The sequence below is a fragment of the Pleurodeles waltl genome, chromosome 3_1 (genome assembly GCF_031143425.1).
Source record: "Pleurodeles waltl isolate 20211129_DDA chromosome 3_1, aPleWal1.hap1.20221129, whole genome shotgun sequence".
In the NCBI taxonomy this organism is placed as follows: Eukaryota; Metazoa; Chordata; class Amphibia; order Caudata; family Salamandridae; genus Pleurodeles; species Pleurodeles waltl.
Window position 1 is genome coordinate 1,784,968,337 of NC_090440.1, and position 23,811 is coordinate 1,784,992,147.

Consider the following 23,811-nt stretch of genomic DNA (forward strand, 5'->3'; position numbering starts at 1 on the left):
AGGCACTATTGCAAAAGAATGCAATCGAATTAGTGCCAAACACACAAATAAACACCAGGAGTTTACTCACTGTACTTTCTGATACCAAAGAAAGGACAAAACACTGAGACCAATCCTAGACCTCAGAGTAGTCAACACTTTCATCAAATCAGACCACTTCCACATGGTCACACTACAAGAAGTATTGCCATTGCTAAAGCTGCACAACTACATGGCAACTTTAGACCTCAAGGATGCTTATTTCCATATACCAATTCACCCATCGCACAGGAAATACCTAAGGTTTGTATTCAAAGGAATACATTACCAATTCAAGGTACTGCCTTTCGGATTAACAACCGCACCAAGAGTCTTTACCAAATGTCTAGCGGTAGTCGCTGCACACATCAGAAGGCAGCAAATACATGTGTTCCCATATCTAGACGACTGGCTAATCAAGGCCCATTCGTTAATAGAGTGCTCAAATCACACAAATCATATCATACAAACCCTCTTCAAACTAGGGTTCACCGTCAATTTCACATAATCCAAGATTCGGCCACGCAAGGTACAACAATACCTGGGAGCCATAATAGACACATCAAAAGGAGTAGCCACTCCAAGTCCACAAAGAATTCAAAATTTCAACACCATCATACAACGCATGTATCCAACACAAAAGATACAAGCAAAGATGGTATTACAACTCCTAGGCATGATGTCATCATGCATAGCCATTGTCCCAAACGCAAGACTGCACATGAGGCCCTTACAACAATGCCTAGCATCACAGTGGTCTCAAGCACAGGGTCACCTTCTAGATCTGGTGTTAATAGACCGCCAAACTTACCTCTCGCTTCTGTGGTGGAACAACATAAATTTTAAACAAGGGGCGGCCTTTCCAAGACCCAGTGCCACAATACGTAATAACAACAGATGCTTCCATGACAGGGTAAGGAGCACACCTCGATCAACACAGCATACAAGGACAATGGAAACGTACATCAAACAAAACTGCATATCAATCACCTAGAACTTCTTGCAGTTTTTTCAAGCACTAAAAGCTTTCCAACCAATAATAGTTCAACAAATACATTCTCGTCAAAACAGAACAACATGACAACAATGTATTATCTAAACAAGCAGGGAGGGACGCACTCCACGCAGTTAAGCATGTTAGCACCAAAAATTTGGCATTGGGCAATTCACAACCAAATTCGCCTAATTGCACAGTTTATACCAGGGATACAAAATCAACTCGCAGACAATCTCTCTCGAGATCACCAACAGGTCCACGAATGGGAAATTCACCACCCCAAATACTGAACACTTATTTCAAACTCTGGGGAACACCTCAGATAGACTTGTTTGCGACAAGGGAGAACGCAAAATGCCAAAACTTCGCTTCCAGATACCCACACAAACAATCCCAAGGCCATGCCCTATGGATGAACTGGTCAGGGATATTTGCTTACGCTTTTCCTCCTCTCCCTCTCCTTCCTTACCTGGTAAACAAACTCAGTCAAAGCAAACTCAAACTCATATTGATAGCACCAACTTGGGCAAGGCAACCCTGGTACACAACGCTGCTAGACCTATCAGTGGTACCCTGCATCAAATTGCCCAACAGGCCAGATCTGTTGACACAGCACAACCAAAAGATCAGACACCCAGATCCAGCATCGCTGAATCTAGCAATCTGGCTCCTGAAATCCTAGAATTCGGGCACTTACAACTTACCCAAGAATGTATGGAAGTCATAAAACAAGCAAGAAGGCCATCCACCAGGCACTGCTATGCAAGTAAATGGAAGAGGTTTGTTTGCTACTGCCATATTAATCAAATACAACCATTACACACAACTCCAGAACATGTAGTGGGTTACTTGCTTCACTTACAAAATCTAACCTAGCTTTCTCTTCCATTAAGATTCACCTTGCAGCAATATCTGCATACCTGCAGACTACCTATTCAACTTCCCTATATAAAATACCAGTCATTAAAGCATTCATGGAGGGCCTTAGGAGAATTATACCACCAAGAACACTACCTGTTCCTTCATGGAACCTAAAGGTTGTCCTAACTAGACTTATGGGTCCACCTTTTGAACCCATGCACTCCTGCGACATACAGTTCCTAACCTGGAAGGTGGCATTTCTCATCGCCATTACTTCCCTGAGAAGAGTAAGCGAGATTCAGGCGTTTACTATACAGGAACCTTTTATACAACTACACAAAAATAAAGTCGTCCTAAGGACCAATCCTAAATTTTTGCCAAAGGTTATTTCACCGTTCCATCTAAATCAAACAGTGGAACTTCCGGTGTTCTTTCCACAGCCAGATACCGTAGCTGAAAGGGCACTACATACATTAGATGTCAAAAGAGCATTAATGTATTACATTGACAGAACAAAGAACATCAGAAAGACTAAACAACTCTTTATTGCATTTCAAAAACCTCATGCAGGAAACCCAATTTCAAAACAAGGTATAGCCAGATGGATAGTTAAATGCATCCAAATCTGCTACCTTAAAGCTAAACGACAGCTGCCCATTACACCAAGGGCACACTCAACCAGAAAGAAAGGTGCTACCATGGCCTTTCTAGGAAACATCCCAATGCAAGAAATATGTAAGGCAGCCACATGGTCTACGCCTCACACATTCACCAAGCACTACTGTGTAGACGTGTTATCCGCACAACAAGCCACAGTAGGTCAAGCTGTATTAAGGACATTATTTCAGACTACTTCCACTCCTACAGGCTGATCCACCGCTTTTGGGGAAATAACTGCTTACTAGTCTATTGCAGAACATGCGTATCTACAGCGACAGATGCCATCGAACTGAAAATGTCACTTACCCAGTGTACATCTGTTCGTGGCATCAGTCGCAGTAGATTCGCATGTGCCCACCCGCCTCCCCGGGAGCCTGTAGCAGTTTGGAAGTTACCTTCAATTATTTATATATGTATCATCTCAACCTTAAATAAGTGCATACTTAGTCACTCCATTGCATGGGCACTATTACTACAATTCAACTCCTACCTCACCCTCTGCGGGGAAAAACAATCGAGGATGGAGTCGACGCCCATGCGCAATGGAGACAAAAGGAGGAGTCACTCGGTCCCGTGACTCGAAAGACTTCTTCGAAGAAAAACAACTTGTAACACTCCGGCCCAACACCAGATGGCGAGCTATTGCAGAACATGCGAATCTACTGCGACTGATGCCACGAACAGATGTACACTGGGTAAGTGACATTTTCATTCCTGAGGCTGTGGGAGGTTCCAGTGGACCAACTATGTCCACACCCACTCTTTCAAAGGGCACCCCCACCACTGGAAGTGGAATGAGGGGGGCCTTTGGATGCCCACCTGTCTTACCACTGGCTTGACAGGTGGGGCAGGAGAGGCAAAACTCCTTAACCATGTTGGACATATTGGGCCAGTAGAAGTGGTTGACTAACCTCTCCCACGTCTTGGTTTGTCCCAAATGTCCAGCAAGGGGAATGTCATGGGCCAATGTTAGGATGAACTCTCTGAACAGCTGAGGCACTACCACTCTCCTAGTGGCACCAGGTTTGGGGTCTCTGGCCTCAGTGTACAGGAGCCCATCTTCCCAATAGACCCTATGTGTTCCATTTTTCTTGCCTTTGGACTCTTCAGCAGCTTGCTGCCTAAGGCCTTCAAGAGAGGGACAGGTTTCTTGTCCCTTACACAGCTCTTCCCTTGAGGGTCCCCCTGGGCCTAAGAGCTCAACCTGATAAGGTTCAAGCTCCAAAGGCTCAGTTCCCTCAGAGGGCAGAACTTCTTCCTGAGAAGAGAGGTTCCCTTTCTTTTGCTGTGTTGCAGTTGGTTTCCCAACTGACTTTCCTGTTCTCTTGGTAGGCTGGGCCATTTTTCCAGACTCCAGCTCTACTTTTTCACCCTGTGCCTTGCACTGTGCTCTTGTTTTCACACACACCAGTTCAGGGATACCCAGCATTGCTGCATGGGTTTTTAGCTCTACCTCAGCCCATGCTGAGGACTCCAGGTCATTTCCAAGCAGACAGTCCACTGGGATATTTGAGGAGACCACCACCTGTTTCAGGCCATTGACCCCTCCCCATTCTAAAGTAACCATTGCCATGGGATGTACTTTTCTCTGATTGTCAGCGTTGGTGACTGTGTAAGTTTTTCCAGTCAGGTATTGGCCAGGGGAAACCAGTTTCTCTGTCACCATGGTGACACTGGCACCTGTATCCCTCAGGCCCTCTATTCTAGTCCCATTAATTAAGAGTTGCTGTCTGTATTTTTGCATGTTAGGCGGCCAGACAGCTAGTGTGGCTAAATCCACCCCACCCTCAGAAACTAGAGTAGCTTCAGTGTGAACCCTGATTTGCTCTGGGCACACTGTTGATCCCACTTGGAGACTAGCCATACCAGTGTTACCTGGATGGGAGTTTGGAGTGGAACCTTTCTTGGGACAGGCCTTGTCTCCAGTTTGGTGTCCATGCTGTTTACAGCTATGACACCAGGCCTTTTTGGGATCAAAGTTTTTACCCTTGTACCCATTGTTTTGTGAAGAGGCTCTGGGCCCACCCTCCTGTGCAGGTTTTTGGGGGCCTGTAGAAGACTCTTTACTATTTTTAGTTTTGGTTGTCTCATCACCCTTCTGCTGGGGAGTCTTTGTGACCCCTTTCTTTTGGTCACCCCCTGTTGAAGTCTTGGACACCCTTGTCTTGACCCAATGGTCCGCCTTCTTTCCCAATTCTTGGGGAGAAATTGGTCCTAGGTCTACCAGATGCTGATGCAGTTTATCATTGAAACAATTACTTAACAGGTGTTCTTTCACAAATAAATTGTACAGCCCATCATAATTACTTACACCACTGCCTTGAATCCAACCATCTAGTGTTTTCACTGAGTAGTCAACAAAGTCAACCCAGGTCTGGCTCGAGGATTTTTGAGCCCCCCTGAACCTAATCCTGTACTCCTCAGTGGAGAATCCAAAGCCCTCAATCAGGGTACCCTTCATGAGGTCATAAGATTCTGCATCTTGTCCAGAGAGTGTGAGGAGTCTATCCCTACACTTCCCTGTGAACATTTCCCAAAGGAGAGCACCCCAGTGAGATCTGTTCACTTTTCTGGTTACACAAGCCCTCTCAAAAGCTGTGAACCATTTGGTGATGTCATCACCATCTTCATATTTAGTTACAATCCCTTTGGGGATTTTCAACATGTCAGGAGAATCTCTGACCCTATTTATGTTGCTGCCACCATTGATGGGTCCTAGGCCCATCTCTTGTCTTTCCCTCTCTATGGCTAGGATCTGTCTTTCCAAAGCCAATCTTTTGGCCATCCTGGCTAACTGGATGTCCTCTTCACTGGGGCTATCCTCAGTGATTTCAGAGGTGTTGGTCTCTCCTGTGAGGGAACCAGCATCTCTGACTATTATTTTAGGAGTCAGGGTTTGAGGGACCCTGTTCTCCCTAGATAGGACTGGTAGGGGGGAATTGTCCTCCAAGTCACTATCCTCTTCCTCTGAGTTGCCACCCTCAGAGGGGTTGGCCTTTTCAAACTCTGCCAAAAGCTCCTGGAGCTGTATTTTGGTAGGTTTGGGGCCCATTGTTATTTTCTTTAGTTTACAGAGTGACCTTAGCTCTCTCATCTGTAGATGGAGGTAAGGTGTGGTGTCGAGTTCCACCACATTCACATCTGTGCTAGACATTATGCTTCTAAAAGTTGGAATACTTTTTAAGAAACTAAAAACTGATTCTAGAATCTAATTCAAACTTTTAACAAACTTTTAAACTCTAAAAGAAATGCTAAACAGGATCTAACACAAGGCCCTAGCAGGTCTTTTAAGAATTTTGAAAACTTTTCAAATTGCAAAAATCAATTTCTAATGACAATTTTGGAATTTGTCGTGTGATCAGGTATTGGCTGAGTAGTCCAGCAAATGCAAAGTCTTGTACCCCACCGCTGATCCACCAATGTAGGAAGTTGGCTCTGTATGTGCTATTTCAAAGTAAGGAATAGCATGCACAGAGTCCAAGGGTTCCCCTTAGAGGTAAAATAGTGGTAAAAATAGATAATACTAATGCTCTATTTTGTGGTAGTGTGGTCGAGCAGTAGGCTTATCCAAGGAGTAGTGTTAAGCATTTGTTGTACATACACATAGACAATAAATGAGGTACACACACTCAGAGACAAATCCAGCCAATAGGTTTTGTATAGAAAAATATATTTTCTTAGTTTATTTTAAGAACCACAGGTTCAAATTTAACATGTAATATCTTGTGTGAAAGGTATTGCAGGTAAGTACATTAGAAACTTTGAATCATTTCAATTGCATGTATACTTTTCAAGTTATTCACAAATAGCTATTTCAAAAGTGGACACAGTGCAATTTTCACAGTTCCTGGGGGAGGTAAGTTTTTGTTAGTTTTACCAGGTAAGTAAGACACTTACAGGGTTCAGTTCTTGGTCCAAGGTAGCCCACCGTTGGGGGTTCAGAGCAACCCCAAAGTCACCACACCAGCAGCTCAGGGCCGGTCAGGTGCAGAGTTCAAAGTGGTGCCCAAAACGCATAGGCTAGAATGGAGAGAAGGGGGTGCCCCGGTTCCGGTCTGCTTGCAGGTAAGTACCCGCGTCTTCGGAGGGCAGACCAGGGGGGTTTTGTAGGGCACCGGGGGGGACACAAGCCCACACAGAAATTTCACCCTCAGCAGCGCGGGGCGGCCGGGTGCAGTGTAGAAACAAGCGTCGGGTTTTCAATGTTAGTCTATGAGAGATCAAGGGATCTCTTCAGCGCTGCAGGCAGGCAAGGGGGGGCTTCCTCGGGGAAACCTCCACTTGGGCAAGGGAGAGGGACTCCTGGGGGTCACTTCTCCAGTGAAAGTCCGGTCCTTCAGGTCCTGGGGGCTGCGGGTGCAGGGTCTTTTCCAGGCGTCGGGACTTAGGTTTCAGAGAGTCGCGGTCAGGGGAAGCCTCGGGATTCCCTCTGCAGGCGGCGCTGTGGGGGCTCAGGGGGGACAGGTTTTGGTACTCACAGTCGTAGAGTAGTCCGGGGGTCCTCCCTGAGGTGTTGGTTCTCCACCAGCCGAGTCGGGGTCGCCGGGTGCAGTGTTGCAAGTCTCACGCTTCTTGCGGGGAGATTGCAGGGTCTTTAAAGCTGCTCCTTGAAACAAAGTTGCAGTCTTTTTGGAGCAGGTCCGCTGTCCTCGGGAGTTTCTTGTCTTTTTCGAAGCAGGGCAGTCCTCAGAGGATTCAGAGGTCGCTGGTCCCTTGGAAGGCGTCGCTGGAGCAGAGTTCTTTGGAAGGCAGGAGACAGGCCGGTGAGTTTCTGGAGCCAAGGCAGTTGTTGTCTTCTGGTCTTCCTCTGCAGGGGTTTTCAGCTAGGCAGTCCTTCTTCTTGTTGTTGCAGGAATCTAATTTTCTAGGGTTCAGGGTAGCCCTTAAATACTAAATTTAAGGGCGTGTTTAGGTCTGGGGGGTTAGTAGCCAATGGCTACTAGCCCTGAGGGTGGGTACACCCTCTTTGTGCCTCCTCCCAAGGGGAGGGGGTCACAATCCTAACCCTATTGGGGGAATCCTCCATCTGCAAGATGGAGGATTTCTAAAAGTTAGAGTCACCTCAGCTCAGGACACTTTAGGGGCTGTCCTGACTGGCCAGTGACTCCTCCTTGTTATTCTCATTATTTTCTCCGGCCTTGCCGCCAAAAGTGGGGCCTGGCCGGAGGGGGCGGGCAACTCCACTAGCTGGAGTGTCCTGCTGGGTTGGCACAAAGGAGGTGAGCCTTTGAGGCTCACCGCCAGGCGTGACAATTCCTGCCTGGGAGAGGTGTTAGCATCTCCACCCAGTGCAGGCTTTGTTACTGGCCTCAGAGTGACAAAGGCACTCTCCCCATGGGGCCAGCAACATGTCTCGGTTTGTGGCAGGCTGCTAAAACTAGTCAGCCTACACAGATAGTCGGTTAAGTTTCAGGGGGCACCTCTAAGGTGCCCTCTGTGGTGTATTTTACAATAAAATGTACACTGGCATCAGTGTGCATTTATTGTGCTGAGAAGTTTGATACCAAACTTCCCAGTTTTCAGTGTAGCCATTATGGTGCTGTGGAGTTCGTGTTTGACAAACTCCCAGACCATATACTCTTATGGCTACCCTGCACTTACAATGTCTAAGGTTTTGTTTAGACACTGTAGGGGTACCAGGCTCATGCACTGGTACCCTCACCTATGGTATAGTGCACCCTGCCTTAGGGCTGTAAGGCCTGCTAGAGGGGTGTCTTACCTATACTGCATAGGCAGTGAGAGGCTGGCATGGCACCCTGAGGGGAGTGCCATGTCGACTTACTCGTTTTGTCCTCACTAGCACACACAAGCTGGCAAGCAGGGTGTCTGTGCTGAGTGAGAGGTCTCCAGGGTGGCATAAGACATGCTGCAGCCCTTAGAGACCTTCCTTGGCATCAGGGCCCTTGGTACTAGAAGTACCAGTTACAAGGGACTTATCTGGATGCCAGGGTCTGCCAATTGTGGGTACAAAAGTACAGGTTAGGGAAAGAACACTGGTGCTGGGGCCTGGTTAGCAGGCCTCAGCACACTTTCAATTGTAAACATAGCATCAGCAAAGGCAAAAAGTCAGGGGGCAACCATGCCAAGGAGGCATTTCCTTACACAACCCCCCCCCAAACGAAAGAGGATGAGACTAACCTTTCCCAAGAGAGTCTTCATTTTCTAAGTGGAAGAACCTGGAAAGGCCATCTGCATTGGCATGGGCAGTCCCAGGTCTGTGTTCCACTATAAAGTCCATTCCCTGTAGGGAGATGGACCACCTCAACAGTTTAGGATTTTCACCTTTCATTTGCATCAGCCATTTGAGAGGTCTGTGGTCAGTTTGAACTAGGAAGTGAGTCCCAAAGAGGTATGGTCTCAGCTTCTTCAGGGACCAAACCACAGCAAAGGCCTCCCTCTCAATGGCACTCCAACGCTGCTCCCTGGGGAGTAACCTCCTGCTAATGAAAGCAACAGGCTGGTCAAGGCCATCATCATTTGTTTGGGACAAAACTGCCCCTATCCCATGTTCAGAGGCATCAGTCTGCACAATGAACTGCTTAGAATAATCTGGAGCTTTGAGAACTGGTGCTGAGCACATTGCTTGTTTCAGGGTGTCAAAAGCCTGTTGGCATTCCACAGTCCAGTTCACTTTCTTGGGCATTTTCTTGGAGGTGAGTTCAGTGAGGGCTGTCACAATGGATCCATATCCCTTCACAAACCTCCTGTAATACCCAGTCAAGCCAAGGAATGCCCTGACTTGAGTCTGGGTTTTTGGAGCTACCCAGTCCAGAATAGTCTGGATCTTGGGTTGGAGTGGCTGAACTTGGCCTCCACCTACAAGGTGTCCCAAGTAAACCACAGTTCCCTGCCCTATCTGGCATTTGGATGCCTTGATAGAGAGGCCTGCAGATTGCAGAGCCTTCAAAACCTTCTTCAGGTGGACCAGGTGATCCTGCCAGGTGGAGCTAAAGACAGCAATATCATCAAGATAAGCTGTGCTAAAGGACTCCAAGCCAGCAAGGACTTGATTCACCAACCTTTGGAAGGTGGCAGGGGCATTCTTTAAACCAAAGGGCATAACAGTAAACTGATAATGCCCATCAGGTGTGGAGAATGCTGTTTTCTCTTTTGCTCCAGGTGCCATTTTTATTTGCCAGTACCCTGCTGTCAAGTCAAAGGTACTTAAGAATTTGGCAGCACCTAATTTATCTATGAGCTCATCAGCTCTAGGAATTGGATGAGCATCTGTCTTGGTGACAGAATTGAGCCCTCTGTAGTCCACACAAAACCTCATCTCTTTCTTTCCATCTTTGGTGTGAGGTTTGGGGACTAAGACCACTGGGCTAGCCCAGGGGCTGTCAGAGCGCTCAATTACTCCCAATTCCAGCATCTTGTGGACTTCCACCTTGATGCTTTCCTTAACATGGTCAGACTGTCTAAAGATTTTGTTTTTGACAGGCATGCTGTCTCCTGTGTCCACATCATGGGTACACAGGTGTGTTTGACCAGGGGTTAAGGAGAAGAGTTCAGGAAACTGTTGTAGGACTCTCCTACAATCAGCTTGCTGTTGGCCAGAGAGGGTGTCTGAGTAGATCACTCCATCTACTGTACCATCTTTTGGGTCTGACGACAGAAGATCAGGGAGAGGTTCACTCTCTGCCTCCTGATCCTCATCTGTTACCATCAACAGATTGACATCAGCCCTGTCGTGGAAGAGCTTAAGGCGGTTTACATGGATCACCCTCTTGGGGCTCCTGCTTGTGCCCAGGTCCACCAAGTAGGTGACCTGACTCTTCCTCTCTAGTACTGGGTAAGGGCCACTCCATTTGTCCTGGAGTGCCCTGGGAGCCACAGGCTCCAGAACCCAGACTTTCTGCCCTGGTTGGAACTCAACCAGTGCAGCCTTTTGGTCATACCAAAACTTCTGGAGCTGTTGGCTGGCCTCAAGGTTTTTGGTTGCCTTTTCCATGTACTCTGCCATTCTGGAGCGAAGGCCAAGTACATAGTCCACTATGTCCTGTTTAGGCTCATGGAGAGGTCTCTCCCAGCCTTCTTTAACAAGGGCAAGTGGTCCCCTTACAGGATGACCAAACAGAAGTTCAAAGGGTGAGAATCCTACTCCCTTCTGTGGCACCTCCCTGTAAGCGAAAAGCAGACATGGCAGGAGGACATCCCATCTCCTTTTGAGTTTTTCTGGGAGCCCCATGATCATGCCTTTTAATGTCTTGTTGAATCTCTCAACTAAGCCATTAGTTTGTGGATGTTAAGGTGTAGTGAATTTATAAGTCACTCCACACTCATTCCACATGTGCTTTAGGTATGCTGACATGAAGTTGGTACCTCTGTCAGACACCACCTCCTTAGGGAAACCCACTCTGGTAAAGATACCAATGAGGGCCTTGGCTACTGCAGGGGCAGTAGTCGACCTAAGGGGAATAGCTTCAGGATACCTGGTAGCATGATCCACTACTACCAGGATATACATATGTTCGATGGCATCTGTCGCTGTAGATACGCATGTTCTGCAATAGCTCGCCATCTGGTGTTGGGCCGGAGTGTTACAAGTTGTTTTTCTTCGAAGAAGTCTTTCGAGTCACGGGACCGAGTGACTCCTCCTTTTGTCTCCATTGCGCATGGGCGTCGACTCCATCCTCGATTGTTTTTTTTCCGCCATCGGGTTCGGACGTGTTCCTGTCGCTCCGAGTTTCGGAACGGAAAAAATAGTTAATTTCGGAAGATTTTCGTCGGTATTGTTGCGTTCGGGATCGGCGTACTTAGATTCAACACCGCATCGAAGATCGAAGAGCTCCGGTGCCCTTCGGGGTAGTTTTTCGATCCTCCGTCGGGGCCTGGTCGGCCCGACCGCGTGCTGAGGAACGCCGATGGAACGGACCCCGTTCCGATTCTGCCCCAAATGCCACAATAAATACCCCTACACAGACCAACACTTGGTCTGCAACCTGTGCCTGTCACCTGAGCACAGCGAAGACACCTGCGAGGCCTGTCGTGCGTTCCGGTCCCGAAAAACACTCCGAGACCGTCGAGCCAGAAGACTTCAAATGGCGTCCGCACCGACAGCCCAACGGGAGTTCGAGGAACAGGAAGAGGAAGGTACCTTCTCGATCCAAGACTCAGACTCCGAAGGATTCGACGATACACAAACCGTGAGTAAGACGTCGAAAACCACACAAAGAAACATTTACAAGGCCCAGGGGACGCCACTGCCACCAGGCCATGGCTCAACCCATAAAATCGGTGACCGACCGTCGGCACCGAAAAAGGCCCAAACAGTGCCGAGATCGTCCGACTCCGGTCGAGACACCGGCACGCAGCCTTCTCGGGACCGAGAAAGTGCTGGAGACAAGCCTCGACACCGAGATGCCGGTGTGGACACGGCTCGACGCCGAGACAGCGGCACCGAAACAGATCGACGCCGAGAGGTTTCGGCACCGAAAAGGAAAAAAGTCACCTCGGAGCCGAAAAAACACGCAGACACAGTTTCGACGCCGAAACAAACTGCAAGCGACCCAGCTTCAGGCTCTTATACAGAAGAGCACTCGCTAACCTCCCAAATGCAGAAGCATAGGTTTGAGGAAGAGCTACAAGCAACTGATGCGGACCATACGCAAAAGCGTATCTTCATTCAGCAGGGGACAGGAAAAATAAGCACCCTTCCCCCCATTAGGAGAAAGAGAAGGTTGGAGTTCCAGGCGGAACAAGTACCACAACCAAAAGTGGTGAAAAGAGTTACACCACCACCCTCTCCTCCGCCCGTGATTAACGTTTCACCAGCACAAACGCCATCACACTCCCCAGCTCACACCACCATGAGCCAGGGTGACCAAGACCAGGACGCATGGGACCTATACGACGCCCCAGTGTCAGATAACAGCCCAGAGGCATACCCTACAAAACCATCTCCACCAGAAGACAGCACCGCGTACTCTCAGGTGGTGGCTAGAGCAGCACAATTTCACAACGTAAGCCTCCACTCAGAACAGGTCGAGGATGATTTCCTGTTCAACACACTCTCCTCCACCCACAGCTCCTACCAAAGCCTGCCTATGCTCCCTGGTATGCTCCGGCACGCAAAAGACATATTTAAGGACCCGGTCAAAAGTAGGGCAATCACACCAAGGGTGGAAAAAAAGTATAAGCCGCCTCCTACAGACCCGGCTTTCATCACAACACAGCTGCCACCAGACTCTGTTGTTGTAGGAGCAGCTAGGAAAAGGGCCAACTCTCACACATCTGGAGATGCACCACCCCCAGATAAAGAAAGCCGCAAGTTTGATGCAGCTGGTAAAAGAGTCGCAGCACAAGCTGCAAACCAGTGGCGCATCGCGAACTCCCAGGCACTACTTGCGCGCTATGACAGAGCCCACTGGGACGAGATGCAACATCTCATTGAACATCTGCCCAAAGACTTCCAAAATAGGGCAAAACAAGTGGTTGAGGAGGGACAGGCCATCTCCAACAACCAGATCCGCTCCTCCATGGACGCTGCAGATACAGCTGCACGGACAATTAATACATCTGTAACTATCAGAAGGCATGCATGGCTCCGAACGTCTGGATTTAAACCAGAGATTCAACAAGCAGTTCTCAATATGCCTTTTAATGAAAAAGAACTGTTCGGTCCAGAAGTGGACACAGCGATTGAGAAACTCAAAAAAGATACGGACACTGCCAAAGCCATGGGCGCACTCTACTCCCCGCAGAGCAGAGGGAATTACAGCTCATTCCGTAAAACGCCCTTTCGAGGGGGGTTTCGGGGTCAAAGCACACAAGCCAGCACCTCACAAGCCACACCGTCCAGTTACCAAGGACAGTATAGAGGAGGTTTTCGGGGACAATATAGAGGAGGGCAATTCCCTAGAAATAGAGGAAGATTCCAAAGCCCCAAAACCCCTACTACTAAACAGTGACTCACATGTCACTCACCCCCTCCACACAACACCAGTGGGGGGACGAATAGGTCATTATTACAGAGCATGGGAGAAAATCACTACAGACACTTGGGTTCTAGCAATTATCCAACATGGTTACTGCATAGAATTTCTACAGTTCCCTCCAAACATACCACCAAAAGCACAAAATTTAACAACACACCATTCCAATCTCCTAGAGATAGAAGTGCAGGCACTATTGCAAAAGAATGCAATCGAATTAGTGCCAAACACACAAATAAACACAGGAGTTTACTCACTGTACTTTCTGATACCAAAGAAGGACAAAACACTGAGACCAATCCTAGACCTCAGAGTAGTCAACACTTTCATCAAATCAGACCACTTCCACATGGTCACACTACAAGAAGTATTGCCATTGCTAAAGCTGCACAACTACATGGCAACTTTAGACCTCAAGGATGCTTATTTCCATATACCAATTCACCCATCGCACAGGAAATACCTAAGGTTTGTATTCAAAGGAATACATTACCAATTCAAGGTACTGCCTTTCGGATTAACAACCGCACCAAGAGTCTTTACCAAATGTCTAGCGGTAGTCGCTGCACACATCAGAAGGCAGCAAATACATGTGTTCCCATATCTAGACGACTGGCTAATCAAGGCCCATTCGTTAATAGAGTGCTCAAATCACACAAATCATATCATACAAACCCTCTTCAAACTAGGGTTCACCGTCAATTTCACAAAATCCAAGATTCGGCCACGCAAGGTACAACAATACCTGGGAGCCATAATAGACACATCAAAAGGAGTAGCCACTCCAAGTCCACAAAGAATTCAAAATTTCAACACCATCATACAACGCATGTATCCAACACAAAAGATACAAGCAAAGATGGTATTACAACTCCTAGGCATGATGTCATCATGCATAGCCATTGTCCCAAACGCAAGACTGCACATGAGGCCCTTACAACAATGCCTAGCATCACAGTGGTCTCAAGCACAGGGTCACCTTCTAGATCTGGTGTTAATAGACCGCCAAACTTACCTCTCGCTTCTGTGGTGGAACAACATAAATTTAAACAAGGGGCGGCCTTTCCAAGACCCAGTGCCACAATACGTAATAACAACAGATGCTTCCATGACAGGGTAAGGAGCACACCTCGATCAACACAGCATACAAGGACAATGGAACGTACATCAAACAAAACTGCATATCAATCACCTAGAACTTCTTGCAGTTTTTCAAGCACTAAAAGCTTTCCAACCAATAATAGTTCACAAATACATTCTCGTCAAAACAGACAACATGACAACAATGTATTATCTAAACAAGCAGGGAGGGACGCACTCCACGCAGTTAAGCATGTTAGCACCAAAAATTTGGCATTGGGCAATTCACAACCAAATTCGCCTAATTGCACAGTTTATACCAGGGATACAAAATCAACTCGCAGACAATCTCTCTCGAGATCACCAACAGGTCCACGAATGGGAAATTCACCCCCAAATACTGAACACTTATTTCAAACTCTGGGGAACACCTCAGATAGACTTGTTTGCGACAAGGGAGAACGCAAAATGCCAAAACTTCGCATCCAGATACCCACACAAACAATCCCAAGGCAATGCCCTATGGATGAACTGGTCAGGGATATTTGCTTACGCTTTTCCTCCTCTCCCTCTCCTTCCTTACCTGGTAAACAAACTCAGTCAAAGCAAACTCAAACTCATATTGATAGCACCAACTTGGGCAAGGCAACCCTGGTACACAACGCTGCTAGACCTATCAGTGGTACCCTGCATCAAATTGCCCAACAGGCCAGATCTGTTGACACAGCACAACCAAAAGATCAGACACCCAGATCCAGCATCGCTGAATCTAGCAATCTGGCTCCTGAAATCCTAGAATTCGGGCACTTACAACTTACCCAAGAATGTGTGGAAGTCATAAAACAAGCAAGAAGGCCATCCACCAGGCACTGCTATGCAAGTAAATGGAAGAGGTTTGTTTGCTACTGCCATATTAATCAAATACAACCATTACACACAACTCCAGAACATGTAGTGGGTTACTTGCTTCACTTACAAAAATCTAACCTAGCTTTCTCTTCCATTAAGATTCACCTTGCAGCAATATCTGCATACCTGCAGACTACCTATTCAACTTCCCTATATAAAATACCAGTCATTAAAGCATTCATGGAGGGCCTTAGGAGAATTATACCACCAAGAACACTACCTGTTCCTTCATGGAACCTAAAGGTTGTCCTAACTAGACTTATGGGTCCACCTTTTGAACCCATGCACTCCTGCGACATACAGTTCCTAACCTGGAAGGTGGCATTTCTCATCGCCATTACTTCCCTGAGAAGAGTAAGCGAGATTCAGGCGTTTACTATACAGGAACCTTTTATACAACTACACAAAAATAAAGTCGTCCTAAGGACCAATCCTAAATTTTTGCCAAAGGTTATTTCACCGTTCCATCTAAATCAAACAGTGGAACTTCCGGTGTTCTTTCCACAGCCAGATACCGTAGCTGAAAGGGCACTACATACATTAGATGTCAAAAGAGCATTAATGTATTACATTGACAGAACAAAGAACATCAGAAAGACTAAACAACTCTTTATTGCATTTCAAAAACCTCATGCAGGAAACCCAATTTCAAAACAAGGTATAGCCAGATGGATAGTTAAATGCATCCAAATCTGCTACCTTAAAGCTAAACGACAGCTGCCCATTACACCAAGGGCACACTCAACCAGAAAGAAAGGTGCTACCATGGCCTTTCTAGGAAACATCCCAATGCAAGAAATATGTAAGGCAGCCACATGGTCTACGCCTCACACATTCACCAAGCACTACTGTGTAGACGTGTTATCCGCACAACAAGCCACAGTAGGTCAAGCTGTATTAAGGACATTATTTCAGACTACTTCCACTCCTACAGGCTGATCCACCGCTTTTGGGGAAATAACTGCTTACTAGTCTATTGCAGAACATGCGTATCTACAGCGACAGATGCCATCGAACTGAAAATGTCACTTACCCAGTGTACATCTGTTCGTGGCATCAGTCGCAGTAGATTCGCATGTGCCCACCCGCCTCCCCGGGAGCCTGTAGCAGTTTGGAAGTTACCTTCAATTATTTATATATGTATCATCTCAACCTTAAATAAGTGCATACTTAGTCACTCCATTGCATGGGCACTATTACTACAATTCAACTCCTACCTCACCCTCTGCGGGGAAAAACAATCGAGGATGGAGTCGACGCCCATGCGCAATGGAGACAAAAGGAGGAGTCACTCGGTCCCGTGACTCGAAAGACTTCTTCGAAGAAAAACAACTTGTAACACTCCGGCCCAACACCAGATGGCGAGCTATTGCAGAACATGCGAATCTACTGCGACTGATGCCACGAACAGATGTACACTGGGTAAGTGACATTTTCATTCCTGAGGCTGTGGGAGGTTCCAGTGGACCAACTATGTCCACACCCACTCTTTCAAAGGGCACCCCCACCACTGGAAGTGGAATGAGGGGGGCCTTTGGATGCCCACCTGTCTTACCACTGGCTTGACAGGTGGGGCAGGAGAGGCAAAACTCCTTAACCATGTTGGACATATTGGGCCAGTAGAAGTGGTTGACTAACCTCTCCCACGTCTTGGTTTGTCCCAAATGTCCAGCAAGGGGAATGTCATGGGCCAATGTTAGGATGAACTCTCTGAACAGCTGAGGCACTACCACTCTCCTAGTGGCACCAGGTTTGGGGTCTCTGGCCTCAGTGTACAGGAGCCCATCTTCCCAATAGACCCTATGTGTTCCATTTTTCTTGCCTTTGGACTCTTCAGCAGCTTGCTGCCTAAGGCCTTCAAGAGAGGGACAGGTTTCTTGTCCCTTACACAGCTCTTCCCTTGAGGGTCCCCCTGGGCCTAAGAGCTCAACCTGATAAGGTTCAAGCTCCAAAGGCTCAGTTCCCTCAGAGGGCAGAACTTCTTCCTGAGAAGAGAGGTTCCCTTTCTTTTGCTGTGTTGCAGTTGGTTTCCCAACTGACTTTCCTGTTCTCTTGGTAGGCTGGGCCATTTTTCCAGACTCCAGCTCTACTTTTTCACCCTGTGCCTTGCACTGTGCTCTTTGTTTTCACACACACCAGTTCAGGGATACCCAGCATTGCTGCATGGGTTTTTAGCTCTACCTCAGCCCATGCTGAGGACTCCAGGTCATTTCCAAGCAGACAGTCCACTGGGATATTTGAGGAGACCACCACCTGTTTCAGGCCATTGACCCCTCCCCATTCTAAAGTAACCATTGCCATGGGATGTACTTTTCTCTGATTGTCAGCGTTGGTGACTGTGTAAGTTTTTCCAGTCAGGTATTGGCCAGGGGAAACCAGTTTCTCTGTCACCATGGTGACACTGGCACCTGTATCCCTCAGGCCCTCTATTCTAGTCCCATTAATTAAGAGTTGCTGTCTGTATTTTTGCATGTTAGGCGGCCAGACAGCTAGTGTGGCTAAATCCACCCCACCCTCAGAAACTAGAGTAGCTTCAGTTTGAACCCTGATTTGCTCTGGGCACACTGTTGATCCCACTTGGAGACTAGCCATACCAGTGTTACCTGGATGGGAGTTTGGAGTGGAACCTTTCTTGGGACAGGCCTTGTCTCCAGTTTGGTGTCCATGCTGTTTACAGCTATGACACCAGGCCTTTTTGGGATCAAAGTTTTTACCCTTGTACCCATTGTTTTGTGAAGAGGCTCTGGGCCCACCCTCCTGTGCAGGTTTTTGGGGGCCTGTAGAAGACTCTTTACTATTTTTAGTTTTGGTTGTCTCATCACCCTTCTGCTGGGGAGTCTTTGTGACCCCTTTCTTTTGGTCACCCCCTGTTGAAGTCTTGGACACCCTTGTCTTGACCCAATGGTCCGCCTTCTTTCCCAATTCTTGGGGAGAAATTGGTCCTAGGTCTACCAGATGCTGATGCAGTTTATCATTGAAACAATTACTTAACAGGTGTTCTTTCACAAATAAATTGTACAGCCCATCATAATTACTTACACCACTGCCTTGAATCCAACCATCTAGTGTTTTCACTGAGTAGTCAACAAAGTCAACCCAGGTCTGGCTCGAGGATTTTTGAGCCCCCCTGAACCTAATCCTGTACTCCTCAGTGGAGAATCCAAAGCCCTCAATCAGGGTACCCTTCATGAGGTCATAAGATTCTGCATCTTGTCCAGAGAGTGTGAGGAGTCTATCCCTACACTTCCCTGTGAACATTTCCCAAAGGAGAGCACCCCAGTGAGATCTGTTCACTTTTCTGGTTACACAAGCCCTCTCAAAAGCTGTGAACCATTTGGTGATGTCATCACCATCTTCATATTTAGTTACAATCCCTTTGGGGATTTTCAACATGTCAGGAGAATCTCTGACCCTATTTATGTTGCTGCCACCATTGATGGGTCCTAGGCCCATCTCTTGTCTTTCCCTCTCTATGGCTAGGATCTGTCTTTCCAAAGCCAATCTTTTGGCCATCCTGGCTAACTGGATGTCCTCTTCACTGGGGCTATCCTCAGTGATTTCAGAGGTGTTGGTCTCTCCTGTGAGGGAACCAGCATCTCTGACTATTATTTTAGGAGTCAGGGTTTGAGGGACCCTGTTCTCCCTAGATAGGACTGGTAGGGGGGAATTGTCCTCCAAGTCACTATCCTCTTCCTCTGAGTTGCCACCCTCAGAGGGGTTGGCCTTTTCAAACTCTGCCAAAAGCTCCTGGAGCTGTATTTTGGTAGGTTTGGGGCCCATTGTTATTTTCTTTAGTTTACAGAGTGACCTTAGCTCTCTCATCTGTAGATGGAGGTAAGGTGTGGTGTCGAGTTCCACCACATTCACATCTGTGCTAGACATTATGCTTCTAAAAGTTGGAATACTTTTTAAGAAACTAAAAACTGATTCTAGAATCTAATTCAAACTTTTAACAAACTTTTAAACTCTAAAAGAAATGCTAAACAGGATCTAACACAAGGCCCTAGCAGGTCTTTTAAGAATTTTGAAAACTTTTCAAATTGCAAAAATCAATTTCTAATGACAATTTTGGAATTTGTCGTGTGATCAGGTATTGGCTGAGTAGTCCAGCAAATGCAAAGTCTTGTACCCCACCGCTGATCCACCAATGTAGGAAGTTGGCTCTGTATGTGCTATTTCAAAGTAAGGAATAGCATGCACAGAGTCCAAGGGTTCCCCTTAGAGGTAAAATAGTGGTAAAAATAGATAATACTAATGCTCTATTTTGTGGTAGTGTGGTCGAGCAGTAGGCTTATCCAAGGAGTAGTGTTAAGCATTTGTTGTACATACACATAGACAATAAATGAGGTACACACACTCAGAGACAAATCCAGCCAATAGGTTTTGTATAGAAAAATATATTTTCTTAGTTTATTTTAAGAACCACAGGTTCAAATTTAACATGTAATATCTTGTGTGAAAGGTATTGCAGGTAAGTACATTAGAAACTTTGAATCATTTCAATTGCATGTATACTTTTCAAGTTATTCACAAATAGCTATTTCAAAAGTGGACACAGTGCAATTTTCACAGTTCCTGGGGGAGGTAAGTTTTTGTTAGTTTTACCAGGTAAGTAAGACACTTACAGGGTTCAGTTCTTGGTCCAAGGTAGCCCACCGTTGGGGGTTCAGAGCAACCCCAAAGTCACCACACCAGCAGCTCAGGGCCGGTCAGGTGCAGAGTTCAAAGTGGTGCCCAAAACGCATAGGCTAGAATGGAGAGAAGGGGGTGCCCCGGTTCCGGTCTGCTTGCAGGTAAGTACCCGCGTCTTCGGAGGGCAGACCAGGGGGGTTTTGTAGGGCACCGGGGGGGACACAAGCCCACACAGAAATTTCACCCTCAGCAGCGCGGGGCGGCCGGGTGCAGTGTAGAAACAAGCGTCGGGTTTTCAATGTTAGTCTATGAGAGATCAAGGGATCTCTTCAGCGCTGCAGGCAGGCAAGGGGGGGCTTCCTCGGGGAAACCTCCACTTGGGCAAGGGAGAGGGACTCCTGGGGGTCACTTCTCCAGTGAAAGTCCGGTCCTTCAGGTCCTGGGGGCTGCGGGTGCAGGGTCTTTTCCAGGCGTCGGGACTTAGGTTTCAGAGAGTCGCGGTCAGGGGAAGCCTCGGGATTCCCTCTGCAGGCGGCGCTGTGGGGGCTCAGGGGGGACAGGTTTTGGTACTCACAGTCGTAGAGTAGTCCGGGGGTCCTCCCTGAGGTGTTGGTTCTCCACCAGCCGAGTCGGGGTCGCCGGGTGCAGTGTTGCAAGTCTCACGCTTCTTGCGGGGAGATTGCAGGGTCTTTAAAGCTGCTCCTTGAAACAAAGTTGCAGTCTTTTTGGAGCAGGTCCGCTGTCCTCGGGAGTTTCTTGTCTTTTTCGAAGCAGGGCAGTCCTCAGAGGATTCAGAGGTCGCTGGTCCCTTGGAAGGCGTCGCTGGAGCAGAGTTCTTTGGAAGGCAGGAGACAGGCCGGTGAGTTTCTGGAGCCAAGGCAGTTGTTGTCTTCTGGTCTTCCTCTGCAGGGGTTTTCAGCTAGGCAGTCCTTCTTCTTGTTGTTGCAGGAATCTAATTTTCTAGGGTTCAGGGTAGCCCTTAAATACTAAATTTAAGGGCGTGTTTAGGTCTGGGGGGTTAGTAGCCAATGGCTACTAGCCCTGAGGGTGGGTACACCCTCTTTGTGCCTCCTCCCAAGGGGAGGGGGTCACAATCCTAACCCTATTGGGGGAATCCTCCATCTGCAAGATGGAGGATTTCTAAAAGTTAGAGTCACCTCAGCTCAGGACACTTTAGGGGCTGTCCTGACTGGCCAGTGACTCCTCCTTGTTATTCTCATTATTTTCTCCGGCCTTGCCGCCAAAAGTGGGGCCTGGCCGGAGGGGGCGGGCAACTCCACTAGCTGGAGTGTCCTGCTGGGTTGGCACAAAGGAGGTGAGCCTTTGAGGCTCACCGCCAGGCGTGACAATTCCTGCCTGGGAGAGGTGTTAGCATCTCCACCCAGTGCAGGCTTTGTTACTGGCCTCAGAGTGACAAAGGCACTCTCCCCATGGGGCCAGCAACATGTCTCGGTTTGTGGCAGGCTGCTAAAACTAGTCAGCCTACACAGATAGTCGGTTAAGTTTCAGGGGGCACCTCTAAGGTGCCCTCTGTGGTGTATTTTACAATAAAATGTACACTGGCATCAGTGTGCATTTATTGTGCTGAGAAGTTTGATACCAAACTTCCCAGTTTTCAGTGTAGCCATTATGGTGCTGTGGAGTTCGTGTTTGACAAACTCCCAGACCATATACTCTTATGGCTACCCTGCACTTACAATGTCTAAGGTTTTGTTTAGACACTGTAGGGGTACCAGGCTCATGCACTGGTACCCTCACCTATGGTATAGTGCACCCTGCCTTAGGGCTGTAAGGCCTGCTAGAGGGGTGTCTTACCTATACTGCATAGGCAGTGAGAGGCTGGCATGGCACCCTGAGGGGAGTGCCATGTCGACTTACTCGTTTTGTCCTCACTAGCACACACAAGCTGGCAAGCAGGGTGTCTGTGCTGAGTGAGAGGTCTCCAGGGTGGCATAAGACATGCTGCAGCCCTTAGAGACCTTCCTTGGCATCAGGGCCCTTGGTACTAGAAGTACCAGTTACAAGGGACTTATCTGGATGCCAGGGTCTGCCAATTGTGGGTACAAAAGTACAGGTTAGGGAAAGAACACTGGTGCTGGGGCCTGGTTAGCAGGCCTCAGCACACTTTCAATTGTAAACATAGCATCAGCAAAGGCAAAAAGTCAGGGGGCAACCATGCCAAGGAGGCATTTCCTTACAATAGGTACACCTCTTAGTGAATAGCACTGAGTTTCAGGAATTCGGAGTCTGTAGAAGGAAGGTCGTCTAGGGTGAATTAATTTTCCAATTGTTGATCTTTTTAAGTAAAGATTTGTGATTATTTTGTTGGTGCTTCTTTTATGCCACAAGTGCAGATTCATTTTAGCCAGCTCTGCTTACAAAGGGCTGATACAAAAGTGACATTGGCATTTCTTTTGACTTTCCACTTTAAATTAAGGAGAAAGTCATAAGTAAGTCACTCCTTAATGAATGTAACTCACATTTATCAAAATAGCGAACATAGGTGCAGGATGACCACAGACGTGCTTTGCATATTTTTAAGACTCATTTGAGTTCATGCAATAGATTCACCATTTTGCACCATGTTCACCATTTTGCACTATGTGCAGTGCATGTCTATGTGTATAATATATTCACACACGTTTAAAAGTGTATTTATGTTTGTGTGTGTGTATCTGGATTCAAGCAGCAAAATTGTTAAACATAACTGCAACATAACACTCAAAAGCTAAAGTTGTTCCTGCTAATTTAAATCCTTTTTTTATTTTTTCACAGGGCTTGTTCCATCCAGCCAGAAAGGTCAGAGACGTCTATTGGAAAATATATAATTCTATTTATATTGGCTCACAGGATGCACTTATTGCGCATTATCCCAGAATCTACAACGATGAAAAGAACACCTACATTCGATATGAACTAGACTACATCTTGTAATTCTAATTAGTCTTGTGTTATGTAGAAATGTTACTTGCTTCAAATTGATTTATGTAAAAATCTGAAATTGCACATTGGCGTACAGGTGATAGCACCTTAACAGATTCTAGATATGCAGTAGCATGCTTTTTAAAATGTGTCCTTGTTTTTGATGTAAAACATTTAAAGCCAGTAGTGACCAAGAAAATGCGATTACATAGAATACTGAAGGGATTTAATTTTCAATTCATCTTTATGAAGATTCAGACTTCATTCCTTGTATTGAAGGGGGGATGTTTATTTGAAAAATAAACATTTGTGTATAAAATACATTGAAGACTCCTTTTCCACTTCTGTTTAACCCAGCTCACTTATTCATTTCAGTATCTTTTGAAACCTTTAATTGTATTACTTGCACATTCCTCACATTTGAATATTCATGGTGCAAGGATTGAACTGGAAAATGTGTGCAGGAGCTCTCTGGCATCGACAGGTGGTGTGGACTCTGTCACAATGTCGGACATAGAAGCATGTGGTCAGCAGAGCCATATAACAGCAGGACCGATAGACAGTACCAAGTGACAGAGTGTTAAGGCAATTGCAAGTGCTTATCCCACCGCTGCTCCACAAACGTAGGAAGCTGGCCTGGTGTGTGGTTGGTACCTAAGGTACTTAGACCTTATACCAGGTCCAGGTATCCCCTCTTAGTGAAGTGTAGGCAATGTCTAGAAGCCAGGCTCTCTAGAGGTAGCTGTGGATGATTAGCCAAGGCTTATCTAGGAGACATGCAAAGCTCATGCAATACCA

General features: G+C 47.0%; 1 protein-coding gene across 2 annotated transcripts in view; it reads left to right on the forward strand.

The window, feature by feature from the left end:
* Positions 1–23,336, forward strand: part of SF3B1 (splicing factor 3b subunit 1) — a 457,301-nt gene extending 433,965 nt beyond the window's left edge. For both annotated transcript variants that reach the window (XM_069225830.1, XM_069225831.1), the window contains one exon: positions 22,867–23,336. In XM_069225830.1, coding sequence (XP_069081931.1) covers positions 22,867–23,025 — 159 coding nt within the window. In that variant the 3' untranslated portion in view covers positions 23,026–23,336. The remainder of the gene's footprint in view (positions 1–22,866) is intronic.
* The last annotated feature ends 475 nt before the right edge of the window (positions 23,337–23,811 follow it).